Source organism: Thunnus maccoyii, chromosome 24, assembly GCF_910596095.1.
Source record: "Thunnus maccoyii chromosome 24, fThuMac1.1, whole genome shotgun sequence".
Classification (NCBI taxonomy): Eukaryota; Metazoa; Chordata; class Actinopteri; order Scombriformes; family Scombridae; genus Thunnus; species Thunnus maccoyii.
Genome location: NC_056556.1, coordinates 10579957 through 10603547, shown reverse-complemented (window position 1 = coordinate 10603547; position 23591 = coordinate 10579957). Strand labels below are relative to the sequence as shown.

Here is a 23591-nt window from a genome sequence, read left to right as displayed (position 1 = left end):
ACAACAAACAACACATTCCACCTCTGTAACATTTTTCTTTGTAATTCATTCTTCAACCATTATTACTGTTGGATATTTTATTATATATATATATATTTTTTTCTTGTTGCACTTATTAAAATTTTAAGTGATTTTCCCCTTTTCTGTTTTTAATTAGTTGATTGCTGTTCTAAACATCTGCACATAGAAAAGATAATTTTATAACTGACAATGATGATGATGATGAACCACATGATAAAAGAAGGATAAATTAAATCAACTACAGTTTTATATGATGTTTTCAAACATGGCCGAAGGGAAGAAACAGATTAAAAATCACTGTTAAACATAACAGAATGCCTCATCTGCAGGAAAAAGCTTTCAGATCCTGCAATAAAGTGCAATGCACCATTGTTGCGATACTAAATACTTTTTTGTCTTTGAATAATGACAAATTACTCTAATTTTACTTTTAAACAAAACTACATACATTTAAACATTTAGCATCCTGTCATTGTGTATTTTAAGTTCAATATTATCTGCAAATCTGCACAACAACATAGCAAAACAGCTGTTTTTTTTGATTGAGGGAAGGCACATATTTCACTTAGAACTGATGATAGTTATGTTTTAATATAAATGCTATTTAAATGTTCTCTGTAGAGTGTTGTATACTGACCCTGTTGAAGGCCACAAGCTGAAATGTGCTGGTCTGATAATAAAGTTGCTCTTTATAGAGTGTTGTATATAGTGTTGCTGGATTTGTGACCCCCTCCTGATAGTTCATGTTTGTCACATATTTTACATCTATGCTTTTTGCAGAGAAGGTTGTACGTGTATGTGTGCTGTGTGGGTGGGCATCTGGGGTGCAACATGAAAAAAAAAAAAAAAAAAATCACCGTGGTTTAAAAAGAACCACAAGTGCAGACACTTCATTTCTCAAGATTCAATAAATCAAGTGTTTGTAGAGATTCAACAGTTTTATCCAGCATTTCTGTCACGGTCTATGTAATCATTCTGTGTAATTACAATATAGACATCAAACTCTCATCACCGCAGTAATAAGTGAACCACTCAGCTCCTTTGTCAGTGTCCCTCTGCAGAATCATTAAGGGAAATGTAGTACAAGCGGAAGTGTGATTGACCAGCCTCCATCACCACCATGCAAGCTCAACTCCCAAATTCATCACACAAACAACCATACTACTAGAGCTTATTAACAGGGCGGGTCGGCCAGCACACCCAAACACAGGAATCCAACGCCATAAATCTGTGCTCCATCAAAATTAAAGGACCTAAATAAAGATAATGGCAATTCCTTTTTCTCTGCTTCAATAATTACAGGGTATGTTCTGAATAATATTGAGGTTAGGCCAGACTGCCGAGCATTTTGGTTTCAGGGTGAGGGTGGGATGGAGGAGTGTTTAGCAGGAAATGTGTGGGCTGGTCATTTACCACTTCTATTTTCAATGACTTATGGGACACAAACATGACAAAGACGAAGGCTGCTGAGAGGAGCAGGTGGTGGGATCAGACAGACTGAGGGAAACAGAGGAAACTTTTTTTTTTTTCTGTACACCAAAGAATCACACGCTGCTTTTCGCATTCTCTCACTTGTAAAAACACTTTGATTTTGTGTTTTTTTTTGCTTGCACATGGCTGCGCTGTGGTTGAGAGTGGTTGTGTATTTTTACTATAGAAGGACAAAAAAAAAAACAAGCTTTCTGGTGTATTCTACAAGAGCACTAAACTCCGCGTACTGGCTAAAATGTTTGTACCTGCTGGTCTGGGATATGCAGGATGGTTTGGAGCCTGTCGTTGTGCTGCTGCCTTGACTCGTCTTCGTAAACCTGGTCTCGGTCGGTCTGCGGTAACGCCAGGAACCTCCGGATGGTGCACAGGTTCTCCCACAGCGTGCGGTTCTCAGGGCTCGGGCTTTCTTTCCACCTGAGCAGCTCGCACAGCCAACCCTGAGAGAGAGAGAGACAGAGAGAGAGAGAGAGAGACAGATCATTCCTGTTGATGTTCCTGAAACTGAAGGATTTCGCGGCAAGAAACATCAGCAAGTACTGAAAAAGAGACTTGGTCAGCAGCGAAAGGTAGTAAACGTTCTCCTGATGAACAACCAAATACTACTGAACTTGACATATTTGAGAAAATGTTAGCTGCAAGATGAGAAAAAAAGTTTTTCTTTTATTTAACTGGCAATGACACCAAGTTATTTGAAATTCTACACTAAAACACAATGTTTATTTAGTCCTATAATAGAGCAGAACAGAATATAAAAGTTGTTTCCTGAAAGGAGAAAACAAAAGAAAAAAGCAGAAGGAAGAAGTCTGAGGGGAGCAGTGTGTGTGTGTGTGTGTGTGTGTGTGTGTGTGTGTGTGTGTGTGTGTATGTGTGTGTGTGTGTGTGTGTGTGTGTGTGAAGATTGGATTATCTCTGCTAGGCTGACCCAGGATCTGCCACCAGCTGTTGTTTATGCGCAGCCTTCAGCCTGGAAATTAATGGTAATAATGTGATCATCCCTCCATCATCTTGTCTATCTTTCCCTCCGTCTTGCATCCTTCTGTTCCTCCACTCATCCCTCGCACAGTTTCCTGCTTTATCATTTCGGATTTCTGCGTCTCTCTGTTTCTCTCACACATTTTAAACTCTCTCCTCTCTGTCTATATTTGGTAATGAATTAGTTGCATGAAGTTAGTTAAACATTTTAAGGCATTTAAACTTGTTTTGAAATCATCTTCTTCCTCTCTCTCTCTCTCTCTCTCTCTCTCTCCCTCCAGTACACTCTGTGCTTTGATCTCGCCCTCCATCGCCCGCATTGTTTATCCGAGGATGGAGACATGATGGTATGCCACAGCGGGTAATCAGATACCCTACATGCCCACACACACAGTCACACACCTCCCTGTTACACACTCATCAGCTCCTTCAAACATCATCAATCTCGCCTAGGAACTGAACTGTGTGTACAAGTATTTATCACAAGAGCTTCATGTGCGCAAACTTATCTTTTAAAAACATTGTTAAGCATGTCAGCGAGACCATAAACAGCAGCGGAATGTTCAGCTCTTAAGGTGATGAAGGAGTTGGTTAAAAAATAGAAATTTGGGGAGAAAAACGGACATTTTTGTGCACAGTGGACATTTCTTTTAGATGATCATTTCAATGAGAACACAGGTCAGACTGTAGTTGACCACCTTTTATTTAACCTTTTGCTATACATCTCTATATTTGTGGTACACACTACATGTCTTTTGCACAATTTGAGATCTGAGGTAATCATATTTTTTTTAAAAAAACAACACAGAATCTGGCTTTGTGCCTGTCAAAATGGATCATCTAGTTTGACTGCTAGACAGATCATGACCTCGTCCTGAACTGTCCTGGAAGCTACGACAGTTTAGATGATCAGTTGAAAAACAAGATGTGCTTAAATTCGGAGCACCTTGGAGATAAGCCTGAGACAGGAGATGATATGAGTATGTGATGAGAGTGCAACAGGAAACCAGGGAGGCAGCAGACACACACAAGGGTGCAGCGACTTTTTGTGTGTTCTTGTTGAGTATCGTGATCAGTCATTCAATTTTTTTGTGCAGTCCCACATCAACATCAACTAAAAAACATTAAGTCCTGTTGTTTGCTTTAGCTCCTGTCTTGTACATTCATTCAACAAACAGCATATTTGTATGCGTTAGCTCCTATCTTAAAGCAAGTTTAGGCTTGTGTGTTTTTTGCAGCCCACCCACATAGCAACGTGTACTTTTCGTTTTCACAACAGTGAGCTGAGAGGACATTTTCGGATTTGAGAGTGTAGTTACGGTAAGGTGCTGTAACAAAAAAAAAAGAAAAATCAAGCAGTGCATCTTTAAGCTGTTAGAAATAGTGGTTTCTTTTCTGACCTGACTTTTATTGGCAGCCACTTTGGCAAACAGAGCTTGGGACACCTTTGCCCTCTTCATCTCCTGCTGGATCTCCTCATAGATCCCTGACGTGATGTTCACCAGGGAGTCCAGCTTCAACGGCAGCTCTGCACCAGACATGCTGCACTTAGTCTGCACAGAGGGGCACACAAAAACTGAGATGAAACTCAGTGGAGGCTTTCCTGGTAACGTTACACTTAGATGAAAAATAGCACTTTCAACAGTTTCAACAATTTCCCTTTTGTCAGATTTGCAGTTGATATAAGTTTGGTGACCTGCAGTATTATTACAAAAATAAAGAGTGGAACATTATACCTGTGTGTGTCTCTGTGTGTTGGTGTTGGGGATGATGTTGGTGGTGTGATTGTGGTTGGTGTTAGTGGTCCTCTCTCTCTCCTCCTGGTAGATGCGGTCTCGCTCACCCTCCGGCAGGTTGAGGAAGTTCTGCATGGCCTTCAGGTTGACCAGCAGCGACTGTGACGCCGAGCGAGGATCCTCTTCCTTACGAAGGATCTCTGACAGCAAACCCTGCAGCCAGACACACACACAGAGAGTTACTAACATATAGGAAAATATTATCATGTTATGTGGGATAGTTTTTGATCCACATTAAGATAATATTTCAGTTTACCTGTGTGCGATTAAAAGCCACGCGGGCAAACACAGCCTGGGAAACGCTGGCTCTCTTCAGCTCGTTCCTGACTTGCTGGTAAATGTCAGAGGAGACTTCGGCCCCTGAGCAGTTGAGACCAGGCTCATTAGTGGCCCCGGGGCCCTTGCAGGTCCGTGCGATGGGCGGATGGTTGAGGAACTGCTGGTTGACCCCCTGTGGGTGCTGGTGGGCAAGCAGGCGGCTGACGGCCAGCTGCTGGTTGATGAGGTGGGCCATGGCGAGCTGCTGGCGCACGAGCTGAGGGGAGAGCTGGGGGGACAGGAGCCCGCTGTGGCCCAGGAGCGGTGGAGCCTGGGGACGCAGTGGAGGACTGGGGTGGTGCTGGCCGGTGGGGTGAGGCAGACAGTGAGGCTGGGTGGAAGTCGGGGTGTCCCCGAGGCTACTCTTGATGGGAAGAGCTCCAGGGCCGCCCAGGCTGCCCAAATGGGTGGGAGAGGGTAAGAGAGAGGGAAGACGCTGACTGAGGATGCTCAGGTCCAAATCCCTCTCCACTGTGTCAACAAACACACACACACACACATACACACACACACAGGTTTGTGTTATTATACTGTACATCTGAAGAGCTTTTTGAGCCTTTAACCTTTTAACCTGCTGTACCTACCAGTTGAGCTTTACATCTTCTTAAAGTCATGTACTGTGCCATTTAAACCCACAGAACTTTTGATTTATAGTTGAGTTCCCAAGGTTTCTGAACTTTTGTGAAATGTGATGTGCAAGACATCCAGAATATTTCCATTTAATGTCAGGGCTCAGCTTGGGTTTGTTTCATTTAACATCGTACAGCTTCAAGAGTGGAAGAATAAAAGCTTTGTAGTCAGCTCTCAACTCTGAAAGCAGCCTAATGTCCCTGCAGATTTCACATCTAAAACAGTTGACAGGTCTTAGAAAGTTGATAGTGAGCTGAACACACAGCAATTACTAACTGGTGTGCAACTACTACAAAAGCTTTGCCTTTCCCAGTTCATCTCTGTTGGAGTGAGATGCCCCAGAAGCTGCAGACTATAAATGCATAACAGTTCAGTTCAAGTTTTAAATAAATCTGATTTTATGGGGGAAAAAAAGTACATTTGTTAACTTTACATCATTGTCACACAGTGAACTTACATCCAACTACTAGCCCATGCTATTAGCCTTCACTTTAGTTTTCCAAAAGCAAACATCTAACACATTTGTTAGTGGAAAAGCGATCAATTCCCCATCATTTGGTCACTGAGGGCTCATAGCTGACCCTCAAACATTACTACATTTTATGAGTACATTGTATAACTGGAATATAAGGAATATTTCTGCATTCTGTACCTTTTATATCAGATTTGTCCTGCGCTGACCACATCTTCTCGATGTATTCACCTGAGGGGAAAATATCACAGCTGTAAGCATATTTAGTTATCTCTACACTGATCACTGATACATTCAAAACTCCCACTTGGACACACACCTACCAACATTTATGCATGCTGCTTCAGCATAAATGATCTAAATGAGGTAATTTTTGGTGGTGATTAATGAGCCTAAAACAGACTTAAGTTGTAATTTCAGCTCTCCTTCAATCAAGTCTTCCTTTCAGAACGACAGGTAGGTCCAGTGGTGCAAGGGATGATCTCACAATGACAAAGTCACTCTATTTGCACTCAGATAAGATTATCAAATAACTGAAGACTGTTCCTCTTTCTGAACTCTTTCTGTTCTCCTGGATTTTAACAGTCTTCCTCACAAAGCTGCTTCTTATTATGCCTCTACTGGGCTGCTTTGGGAGTCACATTTTAGGTTATTAGGGGAATAAAAGTTGAAGTGAGGTTTGGCAGGGCATTAGATTTTTACCTTCTGTGTATGTGTGTGTGTGTGTGTAGAATAAGTGTAAGAGGAGCTCTTATTTCTGGGTTTTGGTGGTGTGTGTGTGTGTGTGTGTCGGGGGGCTGCTGCTGTTTTCCATTAGGAGTTAAGAGCATTTAGTTTTGTCATGTGTATTAAGGGTGACATTAATGTGAACCATGTGTGACAGTTCCTTCCTACTGAGAGCTGTCACTGGCAGACGTCTCATGCAGCAGATTAGACACATGCAGGCCGACACGTGGGCTCGTGCACATGCGGGGGGTGGACAGAAGAATGGAAAAAACTTAATTAAAGAAGGATCACATCTGAAGAAACTAAAAAAAAAATTAAAAAAAAAAAAAAAATCACAAAAACAATGGCGGCCAGGCAGGTGAGCCATATTAAGTGGAGTTGTGATTAGCGGTGAGTGTCAGTGTTTAAAGAGCTCTGACAGTCTCCACCTTTATGAGTTTTCAAAGCAATGTGAGGCAAATAAAGTGTAAACAGCTGAGCGGTTGATGGTTCAAGTGTAGGAGAGTTGGTCGCAAAAGCTGTAAAAGTTTTTTAACAAGGCAGGAGAATTTAACAAGGAAACGCATGCCACCAAACTGCATCAGTGGCAGTGAAGTGAAGCTCACACATGGACTGACACTTAACTGAACATCGTAAACCTACAGACTGAAAAAAAAAAAAATAACCACAGAGGTGAAGCAACACCTGTGACAAACTGCATGCACATATGAAAGCAGATTACTGTGAAAAATCAGGATAATGTGTTTACATGCATCACAATAGTCTGATTACAAGAGTTTTTCACCTCTGTGTGCATTGTGCTTTTTAATTCTATTCATATTTTTCATTTATCTGTAGTTGTATTTGGACAGTTTTGGGTTTAAATGCTGAGATTTTGAGATATCTGTCTGATATTTCTGGTCTCCAACCAAATACAGTGAAAGTGGGACGTCACGGTTAATCCAAAGTTTTCATGGGGGACTATTTCTTCAGAAGGAAGTTTTACAAATGCAAGGAGAAGCAGAAAACTTTGAGACAGACTTCTCAAAATATGGACAAATAAAACAAAAACTATCAGCATGGCTAGACACCACTAGAGGTAAGTCAGAACATATGTTTTGTGTTAACTCGGTGAAGTAAATTTGGATTTATTTAGATACAACAATGCAGATACAGATATTTTTTTTTACATTCAGTCTGTAGACATTCCTTTCTTGCTGCTGGATATTTCACATAAAAACTGATTTACTGACTTTTATAGTGTGTGGACTTTTATAGTATGTGGACATTTCTGAGGGGTATCGTCTTTACCTTTTTGATACTTCTCCTGCACACACCTGAGACTTGTTGTATCCACAGGTTTTTTTTCTTCTTTTTTACCAGTATTTTTCTTTTTGAATAAATCTTGCTAGCCGCACTAGTCTCATTTCTTTATCATTACTAAATTAATCAGACTTATCCACAGCAGGACATTTTAATGTGTCATTGCAGGAAAATCACAGGTGTAACTATTAACATTAACGATGGCTCTGCTCCATCAATTACTGCAGTGCAATTCAGTAGTTATTAATGTTATTAGTTACATCTGTGTTTGACAAGTCAAATGGTCAATGCAACTTAGGTTCACTGCACACCCAACAAAGAGTGCCCTATTTTTAGTTTGGGAACCACTGCTTTAAACTGACATCTTCAAATGCATCCTCTTTGCATGCTGTTGTCTCCATAACAGCCAACAAATATACTTGACAGCTGAGCAGCTTCACTTTAGCACTCTAGGGAGAAATTGGAGAGTCGGGGTAGTTTTTTCTGGCCACAAATTGAAAAAACATTACCGATTCCCTTTGTGCCTTAAGAGCGTCTGCTTCATTCGAGGAAAAATCTATAGGTTAAGAAATATAAACAGAGCTTATGTGAGGTGTAAGAGTTACCTTTGATGCGCTTGTACCTCTTGTACCAGCGTCCAAACTCCTGGCATTTAGAGGTGGAGACGTTGGCATAGTAGGAACTGTTGACTATTGCTGAGATCATACTCTGACAGAGAGAAACAGACAGAGGGCGCGTTTTAGAAATATCACATTTGAGAGGTAGAATTACGTAATTACCTGGAAACAAGTCATCATGATATTGTACCTAATTGATTCTTTGGAAGAGGATTAGGACCACATCCTCGAAAAAGAGCTCTGACTTTGATCCAGAATTTAATGAATTAGAAATCTGAAGAGTTCTGACTTTTCTGTACACTAAAAACTCCTCCTGTGTAGTCTTGGGAGTGGCAGTGCCTCGAGACTGGGTGAAATTGGGAAATCTCAGCAGCTGACCAAATCATCACTGATTTATTAAAAAAACTCTTCACTCCCACTCCCTTTCCCATCATGCACTGTGGTCACTTCTACAGAGCAGAAGATGCACAAACGCAGCCCTGAATGAGCGGCGAAAGCTCGACATGGGAAACACTACAGATTAAAACTCACATGAGTCAGGCTGCAAACACACACCACCCACACACTTCCCCTAATCACTAATTACATCATGACTAAGTCGTGTGTATAAATCACAAGTCGAAATGACACACTCGCAGTGTGTCTAATGACTGCAGGGTGTGTGTGAGCAGGATAATTGAGGTGTGCGTGTTTGCATCCTTTCCCATGGGACGGTATCGATATTTGTGTGTGTGTGTGTGTGTGTGTGTGTGCGCGAGCGAGCGAGAAAGAGAAAAAAAGAGATTACACAGTGCGCTAAGTGTGTGGTGAACTGATGATGAAACCACATGTGTTTAGAGAAAATACTTTAGCAGCATCTCAGCTATCGGTGTGTGCGTGTGTTTATGTGTGTGTATGCGTGACAAACTGAATCAAACCAAGTTAAATATTTAGATGCAGAAAATGAAGTAAATCTAATCTCCCTTTAATTGCGTCTTGCACAAATATTGTAATGTAAAAGGTCCTCTATCATTTCTAATCCGTCAGTCAGGATACTGGAATCTATTGTAAATAAAGTAAAATTATGAATAAAGACTCAAAGTTTATGTTTAATTAACAATCAAACAACTTACTTGGATGATTTGATGTTTTTTTTTGTCAAATAACGTGAATGAAAATGTCAAAAATTGTTATTTCACCTCTCTCGGTTCGTCCCAGACATTCTGAGTGAATACAACAGGTGTTTGAATCGGAGACATTATGTAGCTGCCGTAGTGCCGTTGAGCACTCACCTGGGAGAGAGGACACTCCTTGGCCAGAGCGCTCTGGTTGGTCTCTCTGAGCAGCTCTTTGAGGGCGTTCCTCACCGTGGCGTGGGTCCACTGCTCTGACGGCAGCTCCTCCAGCCGCGCAAAGCTGCACATGTGAAAGGCTTCGTTATAATACGCAGAATCAAACTCTTATTCACTTACAGTACAGAGCAGTTTTATACGAGCTGCAGCTGATCCTGATGAAGCCTTCCTCACACCGCAGCCAGCCTTCCTCATTCCATTCTCATCCACCAATCAACACTCCCGTTCCTAAGTTATCTCAGCTCTCCTGCTGTGCTGTTTGATTGGCATTTACTCAGAATTAATACAATTACACTGCTTGTCTATGAGAAAACCTTAAAGTCTGTTGGTTATTGTGACCCTGGCAAGAAAAAAACCATTTTGGTTTGATTTCTCAAGGATGGAAATCTAAATTAAGCATCACTCCAAACAGGTTAATATTGCTCAAAACCCCATATAATTTGAACTTTATAAACAGTACACACACACACACACCTGTGCAGTAGGATCCGCAGCGTAACCATGTGGTAAACATCCAGCAGCATGTCAGCCACTGTTGCCTCTGGAGCGTCTGTTAGGCAGTGGATGGGCATTGGCTTCCACCGTCCCACTTTAATGATGCCTGGAGAGAACACACACACACACACACACACACACACACACACACACACACAATGCATGCTGCTCAATGGCTGTTTGAAAGTCTAGAATTGAAATGAGTTTTCACGTTGTTGTGTTTTCTTATCGCTGATGTAAACCTGCTTGTGTCGTGTGACCCATCTGTGAAGCTCTTGCAGCATCATATGGGTTCAACATTCCCCTGGCCTTCCTTAAACCGTGACTGGAAGTGCAAATCTAAACAGGGCTAATCGCGTTAGGATCTGCTAAATCAAACGCAGACTCTGCCTGGCCTTGGCTTGCCAGCCTCAATCGTGTGTGTGTGTGTGTGTGCGTGTGTGTGTGTGTGTCTTCATCGCATGAGGATGGTGGTGATAGGGGCAAAAGAACAAAGGCTGTTCTCTTTGGACTCTACAGTTGATTAATTAGAGGAGAAATGTAAAATCAGCCTCAACATTAAAGACTGAAGCAGGCTGTGAATGAGAGCGGCGTTTTGATGTTGATGTGCTGAATAAACACTGTGAGGTCATTGTTCTCTTGTCTGACTCCATTTCTTCTCATAACTGGCAGATATTGTGCATCCTGCAGCTGTCTTTTCTTTTGAAATAATTGTTAATACTTTGACATATCATCCCCTGGTTAGTGATTTATGAATTTACAAACATACTTAAAACTTTTCCTTTGAAATTACTATTGTCAGCACTGATGGATATTTTATGAGTAAACAGGGAAACATTAAAAAAACTAAATATATACTTGATCAAATCTCTTTCTAAGAACCTAATTTACTCTTTTTTGTCATATTTAACTGGTCATACATATCAGTAGAGTCTTGCTTCCTTTTTCAGTTGTTACTGTCTGTATATATTAAAGCCTCTAAGAAGGTGGCCTCGCATAAATATATGGATGATGCACCAAAGCTTAAAATAAAAATCATGATGTGATAAATTTAACTTACTCTGCATAAATAAATAAAACCACTTAGTACTGGGTTTCGGAGGTGCCTGACCCCTGTTTTCTAGCAACCCAATTAGGAAAAGTTGCAAAATGTTCATTCTGAACATCTCAGAAACATAAAGGGGAGGATGATGTACAGTATTGTAATGTGAGCTGTTCAGCCAATCACATCACTATGACAGAATACAGTAGGAGGTTTTCTTAAAAAAAAACAACAACAACATTGCATTGTTGTTGAGTTGTTCAGGGGCACCTGGTTGGTTCTAGTAGCCACTTCATATGAGAAGATGCTTCATAAATTTGGGATTGAAATGTACCGGTTGCCTGAAAACTGCTTGTGTTAAGTCTACAAACTACTTGAGAGTCATAGTGGCCTTACGGCACATTTCAGTATTTCATCTACTTTTCTATTATATCCACTCATAGCAACTAAAGCATGATTAAAGTTTTTATGTTTGGGCAAATCAAAACACTTGGTTAATGCAAGGGAAGTCAACGCTGACTTGAAGCATTACGATTTCAATATTTAACAAAAATCATGCCTTTTCACTAACCTTTCCTAATCAAAGGGCTTTAGTAGCCCAAACCGCTGGTCTCTGATGTCCTGCACTTTGTACGTCCACCATCCACCCAGACCAACTCCCTACAACCTCTGTGTCATACTTGACTTTTTTAAAAAATGTTTCCAGTGAACATAATCCACGTAGCAATTATGTTTCAAAATGTATTGGCCAAAACAAATTAGTAGCATATAAACATAATTTCTAGGAGACAGGGATGTCTGTAAACTAGTTTCAAAACATCCACAGTGAGCTGGAGGGCATTTGGAAATGCTGTAAAACTCAAAAAAATGTTTAAAATAAGTTAGCTGAGATAAATTGTCCAAAGTGTGGTATGTTTTTTAACATAACGAACGGGTTTATGGAATTGTGGTCGCTGAAAAGTGGTTCACAAGCCTTAAAATATATAGTAAATATTTTTAAAGTGAGCAATATCAATGAATGCTTCCCAAAACATAGACTTAAGTTAAATTTAGGTTAATCCGGTTGCCCAGCAATTAACCTAAGCCCATGTTAAATCCAGAGAGGTAACCATATACTCCAAATAAGAAATAGCTTCTTTTTAATTAGCCATAATGCAAAACTTAATTAAAGAAAAACCCCTGTGCCAGTTAAGAGTTTAAAAATACTCCAGCAAGCCAAAGTTATGCAAGATGCAATTCAATCGCAGAAGAAAATAGAAGAGACTCTGTATAATTTTGGTTGTGACCACACTGGGGGAAAAATGCATGACTCCAGCCAAAAATTATTTATTTGAAAAGAAAAGACTTATTTTACAGAACAAAACCTAGCCATTTGGCAGAGGCGAGGGGGGTCCCAGGGCGTCGTCCGCTTGGTTAGAGAGTGCCCTGTGTTTACGGGACACACCAAGAATGTCAAACTGCCCTACTCTATATATGTGTGTGTGTGTGTGTGTGTGCGTGTGTGTGTAAAGGCTGTTGTTTCATGGTTGACTGGATGTCGTCTGCCCTCGTGTTTTGATCTCAGTCTGCACCAAACTTTCTCCAGTCATTCCTAGTATTTCCATCATACTGCTAGGTGGACGGACTGAACCACATCAGGAGATATTGCTAAATAAAGCAGACAGATTTATCTTCAAAATACCTTCTTGGTGAATATCTTACTCATTGTATTTGTGTGGCTGACCCCACCCATCTGGAAACCAATTTTGTTCTATTCAGCTGCTGCTGGAAATAATTAATTACTCATGAATTACCGAAGAAAGTGGTCAGAAGCTGGAACATGTGATGTTTCCCGTTAGCACATAATAATGGAAAAGATGTGATGTTGATGAATTTTGGTCAACAAATGAGTATGGGCTTTGCCAAACCATATGAATAATTAGTATTGTTTTCTTTCTATGTTCAATTGTTCAATTTCTATTTGTCATACACAGACTAGGACTTTTGAGTCATAACTATGGCCTGTAGACAATACACAGATGTAAAATCTATGACGTCACCAAAGTGGAGGAAGCTTGGGTGGAGCTGAGGTGGGACAAACTAGTGGAAACCACTCAAGCAAAAATACACCTCTTACCCTTCCTAACCCTTCTCTTAATATATGCAGCACTGATTTCAAGGCAAGTAATCAGCTATTCATCCTAACTTCTTGTGGATAAAAGTTAAAAATTTTGTATTTCTAGACAAATATTGAGGATTGTTATTCACCTTGACACAATAAGAGTATTCGATTCAACATTAACTTGCCATTAAAAGGAACTGGAGGCTTGGACACAAGCAATTAATAATCCATGTTCACCATCTTCTTTTTTTGATCGATGCCCATTAAAACTGCTCATATTATATATACAGGAATATCTGGATGTGAATATACACACACACACACACGACTTACCACGTGCCTGTACAGCCGAGTTGTGAGAGTATCCCAGGGCGACCAGCACCGTCTCTACCAGCTGCGTGAAGAGGACGTCCTTACGAACCAACACAAACTCAGCGTGACGGTCGCCGCGCCCCTCGTAGTCGCCGGCTACGCCCACGTCTGCATGCTCCACCACGCAGTAGACTGGGATCATCAAACCTGGCAGACACAGAGGGAGAGAAGAAGAGTCAGAGGAGAAAACCTTGTAAACTGATACCAAAACAACCAAACAGAAGTCATGGTCGAGGTTTTGTTAGTTCAGATCAGTCAAAGTTAAAAACCTCTTCTGATGTTTCACACAGAATTGAATTGTGGTGAAATAGCAGTATTTCCTAATCATTTCTAAAAAGTTTCCTGGAAGAACAATGTGGAGACAGAGTTCAATTGGTGCACTTCCAATTAATTAATCATAAGTTAATTCCAAAACATTGCTTGTGTAACCTCAAGAGTCTTTTAGTCAGTGCACAGCATGTAAAAATTTAAAGATTGTCTACAGGCAAGCATACAGTTCATCATCATTTTGGTTTAAATGGAGCTTTTCTTTCAAGGAAATTCCCATTTTCCATGTAAGTGGCACATTACATGGTTCTTTCCAGGAAACTTCTTAGGAAATGATAAGAAACCAGTAAACCATAGCCTCACCCATAACATTTACTGGTGAGAAGAAGCAGCCTTTTGACTGAGAGGTTGCTGATATAAATCTCTGCATCAGTTTGGAGAATGTGGTCGGAGAGAGACAAGGTGAGATCTTTTCTAATCTTTTGGCAACTACTGTCAAGATGGTTTGTTGTGTCTGTTTACATTTATATCGTGTTGTTTTCCGTCTCTAAATTTCTATCTGTCAAAACACGTTGGAGGATTTTTGAGTTCCTTTTTTGTCATCCATGTTTCTGCGTTGTGAATAGGATCTGTTAGGATCTCATTTCCTACAGAAACTAGGCCTGACAGCAACAATTTTTCAACTAATTCTGGCTATTCAGTGACGTAGTGTATCAGTGTGGCCGCACCCTCACTGCTGCAGTATAGCTGCTTGGTGGTCTCAGTAGAAGACTCTGGTTAAACTGGGCAGCTGCCAGTATGAGTGTAAGTCAGTGTAAGATTGTACAACTGTATTTATGTTTGCACCGCATATTAAAACCCACAAGGACATGTTTCCAGATCTGCTCTAAAAGCGCTGCTGGACATAATATCTATATCATTAAACACTAAGGAGGAGTTACGCCATAACAGTGAAACTGATTCCTGTGAGTTGGTCTAGACTCAATATTGGGCAACTACCGAGAGCTCCTCTAAGCCTGGAACCCTTCACACCCATTCAGTCCAGTGCTCTGTCCCAGAGGAGCTGCTAATTAACGAGCTATCAATCCTCCTCCTGACGAAGCAGTGACAGATCAGCCCAAGCCAAACCGCAGCAGCATCAGGCACGCTATCAGCCAATAACCCGACCGCTCAGTGCGTGAGGGTGGAGGAAGGCAACCCAGCAGAATGTCTGCGTGTTTGTGTGGGAGTGTGTGTGTGTACTGTTGCAATGTTTGTGTGATGATGCGTGATGATGTTTTCAACTGCATGAGAGAATAATGGGAATCTGTGCATGAGTGTTTCCTGTGTAGGTATTGTGTTTGGATTGTGTGTGTAGGTGTGTGTGTGTGGCCACCCCACCCATAGATGGTAGACACCAACATCATCCACATGTCTCTGGTAGCATTAAGACTTCTGTCACACATATTAAAGTCTAACATTTTCGCACATTGTGAAGAGCAATAGTATACTGTGTTCCTTGCTTAGTCATTTACATACTGTACATACATTCCTAAAGTAAATGTTATAGAACATGTATCAACAAGGACAAACTTGGGACAAATGTAAGAGATACACAGTGATAGTGTCTATTGGTGAAACATTAAATTAATCTGACAAATATGCCAAATATTCTCTGCTTCTGGCTTCTCAAAATTAAGGATATTTCTCTGTTTCATTTACTGTGAATTGAATATCTACATGTACAAAACAAAGCATACGAAGGCATTTGTGTGTCCTGAGTGTGCACACAAATACAGCAACGATGGGCTTGACTTGATGCACAGCTGGGGATACTGGGAATGATCAGAGAGGTCAAATGTAATCAGCAATTCTGCTTTATGGCTTTGTTCAGGCCAAATCTAAAGCCCAGAGTTTGGCTTGGTGCTGAGCAGGTAGCATACAGTGTTTTTTTTGTTTTTTTTGTGGAAACAGCCACCTGAGTGCCTGCATATGAAAATGACACTGATCAAAGTGGTGAGAGTCAGCCAAAGCAGTAGTTAGGGGCCTTAAAACCAAAACACTGGGCTGAAAAACACTAAAAACTATCTGTATGGTGTTGAGAGGAACTACAAAGTCCAGTGATAATTTTCTGTGGGTTCATCACTACGAGCGACCCCAGACTGCTCGGTGTAATTACATATGTAATATACTAGCTGAGCTGTCAGCAGCTTCAGTCCTAACACTCTGGTCTTTACTTTACACACTAACAATTACTTAATTCTTGTATTTAAGAAATGTATGAAAGCAGTATGTGTGTGTTAACATCCCACCTCCTAGTGGTCTCAGTGGTGTGCCGTTCTGTCGGCTTCGTGGGGCTGCCGGGCTGCCGTTGACCTCCAGACGGCTCAACTTGCATGGCGGGGGCCCGCTGGAGGCGGGACTCTCCCCTCTCTCCCCTCTCTCCTCTGGGCTGACGCTGTCCCGGAGGCTGGGGCTCTCTGTTCCCCCTCCCGCACCTCCTCGCTGCTCCATCTCCCTGCAAACTCCAGGAGGAACACCCAGCACAGAGTGTGAATCTGGGAGAAAACAGAAGAACTTGCTTTGGTACTGTCAGGTCATATCAAGCGTCGTTTGACTATGCCAACATAAAAGAAAAATGTGCCTTGTCTATCACTAAAAACAGATGTTTACATGCATATTTTACCTTTCTGTTTAAGGTTTGAGTTACTGAGTGCATGCAGCTACTACAGTATATCAGTAACTCTCTTGAATAACTAAAAAAACAGCTTTCCTACAGTGTATCTGCACACTGTATATCAAATATATCATCTTTCATACTTCGCCATTGTTGACAGACTGTTCTCTGTGGCTTTGTTCTTTCCCTCCCAGCCAATACTGAACACATTTTTTGTTATTTACAAACAAGTAAGGCAGGGACAACCACAACAGACAGTCAGAGGCATCTGGGACGAATCACAGGTCTACGACACTTCACTCATAGACTAAATACAGACACGTATATTATCCTTTGTTTAGACACACTGGAGTACACAACACGTTATAATGACACGTGACAGTACTGTATTTATACAGTAGGTGAGGTATGACAGTTTTCAAAAGTTTTCTTTATGTTGTACTCAATGTCACACGTGGTCATTACTTATGCTAATGACATCCATATTTGGCAAATAATTCTGAGAAAAATCAACATACTGGTCTTTACATAACAAACATGTTATTAACATCAGCTACGAGTCTTAAAATCATGAAGAAAATTCATTTTTCCTCATTACTATGCAAAAATATGCAGCAAGGTGCTCCAATGTATACAGTAATCAAATTATCTCATTTACATGAGGAACCTGTGGTGTAAATATGATGTTCCTGTTGCTGAGCTACCATGATGATAATAACAATGATATGATTTAAGCTTTGATATTATATTTATTTCTGTGTAAACTGAAGTAAAGTAACATGAAACAACATGACAGGACATAAAATATGACTGGACAGTGTGACACAGTGCAACTTAATATTAAAGGACATGACAGGACAAACTAGGAAAGGACATTACAATACATGACATGACGTTGAAAGATAAGACCCAACAGGTCACAGTATTACGTGGCATTTTATAACACTATGTGCAACATCCATGACATAATATACATGTCATCACATGATATGAGAGATGATGTAACACAAGAAGGCTCAGAACAACAAAAACTGAGCTACTCAGTATCTGTTTTCCTTCTTTTCCCTTTTCTTAATATGATGGAAAATGTAGAAGAAAACACAGAGAAGCAAATTAAAACATCATGTTTACATGTTAAAAAAAAAGGTTTCTTTACACTGGTTTACACTCTGCAGAAAAACAATATTTGTTCTATGTTTAAAAGTCAGCAAAGCCTCAAAAAATACTAACAGTAAGCTCAAAATCTGCAGCATCATGCACAACTAAACAATCTTTGGGAGAGCTGTCTGCTCTCTTTGCTTTGTGTGTTTTTTCCTCGCTCAGTGTGGTTTCCATTGGTATGACCGTAAAGTCGGCAGCGACACATGAATCTCAACCCAAAAGCGACACATGATTATAATAAAATGCACATGCAAAATTCATAGCTGCTGATAAAAATGCGCGTCCAACACAAACAAGAAAAAAATAAAATTAACACAATATGGAGCGCAATGAGACGCTCCCTCACTTTGCTTATAAGGGAGAGAAAACACCCACTGCAGTCTGTCTCTCTTTACTGCCTTATGTAATTTAAATATTTGAGCATTTGCACTCAGATTCCATAGATACCGTGAAATATGTAGTACTGGATAAAAACAACTTGCAGGAAAAGAGCATGTAATAAGGGGAAGGTTATGCATTTACCTTCATTAAGAGATTCAGTCAAATTTGGGAGACGGTAGTGTCCAGTTTGTCTGCTTCACTTTTCTGCATTTGATATATTTTGTCACAACTTTCCTCTTTGTATTCAGTTCACAGAGGTATTGGGATGTGTTTAGCCTAGTTTAGCACAAAAAAATGGAAGCAGAGGGAAACTGCTAGCCTAGCTTCATGAAAAGTGAAAAAATACATCTTCCAACAAGCTGTCTAATCCTGTTGGACACAGTAGGTGGTTCAGTCTACACCAAAGCATAGACTGAAAGTCATTTTCAATCTTCAAGAGGTAAGCAAACTTTTTGACTTCAGAACAAGAAGCACAGATAAATGGTGAAGCCAACATACTCTATATCCACTAGATGCTGCTTCCAAGAAGATTGGATCTTACCCAACACACTTGTCATGAGCACCATGGCAAACACCTTGCATACTTTCTTCCTGGCTTTGTCCCAATGTGAAACGCCAACTTCCCTTTACACTTTCGTCCCTATCACTGCTACCTCTCCTGTTGTCCTGTGGAGGGCTGCAGACAAACATGACAGAAGATTCACTTGAACAGCTGCTGCTGCATTTAGGGGCGGAGGTACCATGAAAGCAGTTAATATTGACATCCAAGTCGTAATTATGACTGAGAAACTGATGTTTCTGAAAACTTCAATATATCCAACTTGGTGCCACTGCTAAGTAATACAGAAGTGCCTGAAAAAACAAACATTAATGCCTCATGTCAGCCAAAGACTGTCATTAAAAGTGGCTTTAAAAAAAAAGGTAATTAAACTCACTTTTATGGTTATATTGCTACATTATCAATGCACTGTTTTTTTTTTTTTATAAACCTCACATGACAAACTGCAATCATAAAACTGTCTTGAGTCGTCCAATCATGTGAACGCTCACAGGCTGTAATCATGGGAAAATTTCTCATCCATATGAACAATGTGAACAAAGCATTAATGTCCTTCCAGATCATACCTCTGTAGCGACAAGGACAAGGATCCCCCAAACCAAGAACATGATCACCTACAAACACTACCGATCCTGTTACTGAGAATGTAAAACCAAGCCAGAACCATTGTCAGGAGTTAAACCCAAAGTCTCAGTGAATTTTACTCACCCTTGATGCACATCTAGAACATAAATACCAACAATTGACAGCAGTATTCATAGTGTGCACCCAGGCTTTCGTCCCCTAGGACCAAATTAGGATTTTCTAGCCCCATGTAACTGACCAAGATAGTGGCAAGCAGTAAATCCAAACTCCAACCTTTAAAACATCCCTCAGAAACCCGTAGGAGACACTATGTCTAATGTTTTTCTACAGTATACGATTAAAAAGCGGTTTTATTTCTAAAAACACCATTTCTGCTGCTGATGCTGTCCCTCTGGGTGCAGCTGCTCAACCCATGCCGCCTTTGATAATTTACCCATCAATCCTTTATCGTAAAACAGATTTAATGATTACTGAGCATTCTCCAGTCCACCAAAACCAAAAAAAGTTCCCTAAAAAATCTGTTTCCCCTAGTAGGGCTTAATTTCACTCCAGGGAGGAAAATAACTACGTGCTTAATTTCCCACACAGTCATTTTCTCAAATCAACACACAGCAACAAAACAAGGACGCAATCCAGATTAAATGCATTCTTTTTTTATTCATTTTTGCACGCAACTGATTTGGTCTAACCTCACATACTGGATCATATTATCACTGATACAATAGAAAAGTATACTGATTACATTGGATCTAAACATACAGTAAACTACTCCTTTCTTTCTCCTTCAATTCGTGTTTCCTCTGTTTCTAATAAACACATTTTTGGAATATTTGGGGGGGGGATAATGGACCCCCATGCCCTCCTTCATATTTTTTTCCTCTAACCGGAGCAATATTTAAAGCCATTAATGAGGAGACATAAAATGTGAAAGGGTAGGAAAAAAAGGATGGTTGTGGTGTTTGAAAGAAACACAGAGAAATGTGCAGACAGTGTGATAATGCAGAACAACAGGGTGCGACTTCTTTCTTTCTGCACTACAGTGTCTGATTATTCATGACTCAGTGAGGCTCGCCAGGTATTCGCTCTGCTACACTCTGCTGTCTCAAAAGTGAACTATTTGTTTAGTTTGTCTCTATTGCAGCACATTAGATTTGAAATGAATTGACTGAGATTAAAGTGCTGACAGTTTTAAGGGTGTTTTGGTCCATATTGGGTGACCCGTGTAGGACAAGGATTCCAAACTTATTCGGCTTCTTACTCCTTATAACAAAGCAATGTCTACTTTCTATATAGAGCTACAACTAATGATTATTTATTTATGATTAACAGTTCTTTTCCTGATTGATTTATTGATAAAATGTCAGATAAAAGCAAAAAAAAATTCCCAAGAGTCCGACATGACATACTCAAGCAGCTTGTTTTATTAGATTAAAAGTGCAAAACACAAGAGATATCAGTTTACTATCATTGTGTGAAAAGGAAAGGTATCAAATCTTCACATTTGAGAAGTTGGAACCAGAGATTGTTGTTAAAAATGAGGCCAACCAAGAAGTGATTTTCCCAGTTTTGACTTGAATCAATTTAGAGACTGGAAAATGTAAAACTACCAAGAAACTCACAAGAAAAAAAGCAAATATTACTAATATTTCCACTCTTAATGATCTCCCTACCCTTCAGATTTCTTGTGAGGTCCCGACCACCAGGTTGTGAATGACTGGTATAGGACTTGTGGCCCCTTTAGTCCTCCAATTTTAGGTCAGTACAGGAGGACACTGATCTACTCCAACACAAACATACAGACAAGAAAGCTCAGGAGGTTTAATGTCCAAACAGTGGAATATTCTTGACTGCACAGTCAGTCACCTGATCCCAAACTTACTGATCACATGTCTCACTGATGAAGACCAGACTGAATGCAAAAAGTCCAAGCTAAAAGTGAAGATAGCTGCATCACAAGGGAAGATAGATAGAAAGTTACTGCTGATGTCATTGGGTCCAAGACTTCAGATGTCATGGACTGCAAAAAATTGAGGCCACATATTTAATACAATGAGGATCTATGTGAAAAAAATCATACACTGCTGTTTATCTGATGTAGATATAATCACCCTCAATTTGGAGCTGAAAGTCAGCACTTTGACCTCATAATTGTTTCATTTGAATTCCAATGTGCTGGAGTGTCACTGTCCTAATACTGTACGCAAGTTTTATTCAGTAAAGTTATCCCATTGATTCAGTGAATCTGCATCTTTGAAAAGGCCTTTGGTCCCTTATTTTGAAGTTAAAGACTCATTTCAGATCAAGGTCCACAACTTCACCATAGAAATCCTTTTATTATGACCTGGCATTATACATGGCTGGCTGATCTATTCAATCAAGGCTTTTCAAGTAAGACATTTCATCCTGTTGTGTATAATAAAAGTGCTAAATAAAGGCACTTGAATGGAGTTGAATGGAGTGAATTAATGTATTATTTTATAATTTCTATTCCCATTCTGTTTCATACAATATATTTAATATTTTTGACTTCATACTTTGACTTTACACTTTGCTTTAAGGTTTAGACATAACATATTCATTTTCAGAGCAAAGTGTTTATTTTCATGCCAAACTAACAGAGAATAATATAAATCCTTTCATATAATCAATACAGTATAAAGAGTGTAAAAAAAAGGGAGTGTGACTTGCTTGATTTATCAAAAGTGTCTTTCTCTCACTCACAAACACAAAACCACTTCAAGCAACACATTCAGAGGGTGCACAGCCAGGAGACCACACACTCCCAGCACAGACTCCGCTCACTTTAATAGCACACATGGAGGCCAAATGTACAGTCACACTCAGTAGCCTCCGACTGACACATAGAAACACACAGAAAACCCCCCATTGGCTGCAAAACAGAGGATTCATTTAGGCAGGTCTAATTTAAAAGGAGTCTCTTAAAAGGTCCATAATTGTATTAACTGTTAATTCTCTAAGTGGAGATACTAAAGTGGGTTTTGATGACACCTAAGTGCCTTTGAGGTGGTTTTAGGGATTTCAAGGGGTTCTTGAGTGGGTTCACATACATCACACAAAAGATGTAGACAGACTAATCTCAGTCTGATCAAGTGAGATCTCAATCTACGGCTTAAAAAATGACCTGATGGGAACAACCAGTCATTTTTAAATACATGGCAGAGATAAACTGCAGCGCTTTGTTGACATTCTTGTTCACTGTGCGATAAAGCTGCCTCACAGTGAGCCCTTACTACACACTGAGACGCTACAAACTTGTACTACTTAAATTAGTAGTTGATGAACTCCTACGCAAGGAAACACAGACAGTCAATCTAAGCTAATTTAATCATCAAAGCAGGCAAACAGGTAAATGCTGCATACAACACAGCAACTAGACATTAGATTATTAAAGGCCAACATCTACTCTCAGACAACTGGCATCTGTCCCATCAAGATCATCTCTATTTTGGGGATCATGCCCAGACTCTCAGATCATGCAGGTAAATGCAGTATATTAAACATGAGCATGTATTCTCATAGCCATAAAACCTGGATCATATACTTTTTTTTTTTTGGAAAACCGTCAAAAACTGTAGGACAACTCCTCTCTCACTCAAGAGAAGCAATTTTTTCCAATTGTGCAGCCGCTTAAATCTTAAACTATGAGGTCAAGATGTAAACTTTACTGTTTATTTCCTTTTTATTCCACTAAATTCAATTTAAAAGTCTATTTTCTGTCTTTTCTTTCCCCTCCTATGTAAAAGAGTGACATATTAGACTGTGGGATTTAAAATGATATTCATTATCATCATCACTGTCATCATTTTTATAGTGTACTTTACTACTATAACCTTAAACTGAATAAAAAGGATACTAAAATATATTATCATATGAATGATGTATGATATAAGTGTGCGGCCAAATGTTGTTCCTGAACTCCTCATTATGTTATATTTTTATTATCTTTATCATTAAATGGCTTAATTGATGCTGAGGCAAACAACTTATTTCAACAGCCCCCACATGGTCTTATATTGTAATGATGGATTTAATTAAATATCTCTAAATGTGTTACTTTCTCATTATTCATTGATCACCATCTGTAAATATACACATATATTCATCTTTAGGATATTCTGGTAAATTTGGCATATAAGTGATCACTTACTTTTTTTGTGGTAAAGTCTTTAGAAATGATTCATTATAATTGATTCTCCTCGGTGGCAGTTATGGAGATATTAGCTCTACAAACAGCTTTTTCACCTGACTGGTCTCAGCAGGACAAACACAGCTGCA

General features: G+C 39.9%; 2 protein-coding genes across 8 annotated transcripts in view; one reads left to right on the top strand and one right to left on the bottom strand.

Moving 5' to 3' along the window:
- The window catches only part of LOC121891932 (nectin-2-like), a 933424-nt gene that overhangs the window by 87926 nt on the left and 821907 nt on the right, over positions 1–23591 (top strand). The gene's annotated exons all lie outside the window — the stretch shown is intronic.
- Positions 1–23591, bottom strand: part of LOC121891926 (DNA-binding protein SATB2-like) — a 33097-nt gene that overhangs the window by 3455 nt on the left and 6051 nt on the right. For 3 of the 7 annotated variants that reach the window (XM_042404608.1, XM_042404610.1, XM_042404607.1), the window contains 10 exons: positions 16245–16490; positions 13648–13833; positions 10151–10277; positions 9617–9740; positions 8334–8436; positions 5881–5931; positions 4537–5069; positions 4221–4433; positions 3885–4037; positions 1758–1949 (listed from right to left, as the gene is read on the bottom strand). In XM_042404608.1, the coding sequence (XP_042260542.1) occupies positions 1758–1949; positions 3885–4037; positions 4221–4433; positions 4537–5069; positions 5881–5931; positions 8334–8436; positions 9617–9740; positions 10151–10277; positions 13648–13833; positions 16245–16446 (1884 nt within the window). In that variant the 5' untranslated portion in view covers positions 16447–16490. Of the gene's footprint in view, positions 1–1757; positions 1950–3884; positions 4038–4220; positions 4434–4536; positions 5070–5880; positions 5932–8333; positions 8437–9616; positions 9741–10150; positions 10278–13647; positions 13834–16244; positions 16491–18692; positions 18752–20965; positions 20999–23463; positions 23552–23591 lie in introns of those variants that run through there. The other 4 variants (XM_042404606.1, XM_042404611.1, XM_042404609.1 and 1 more) reach the window with 4 other exon arrangements.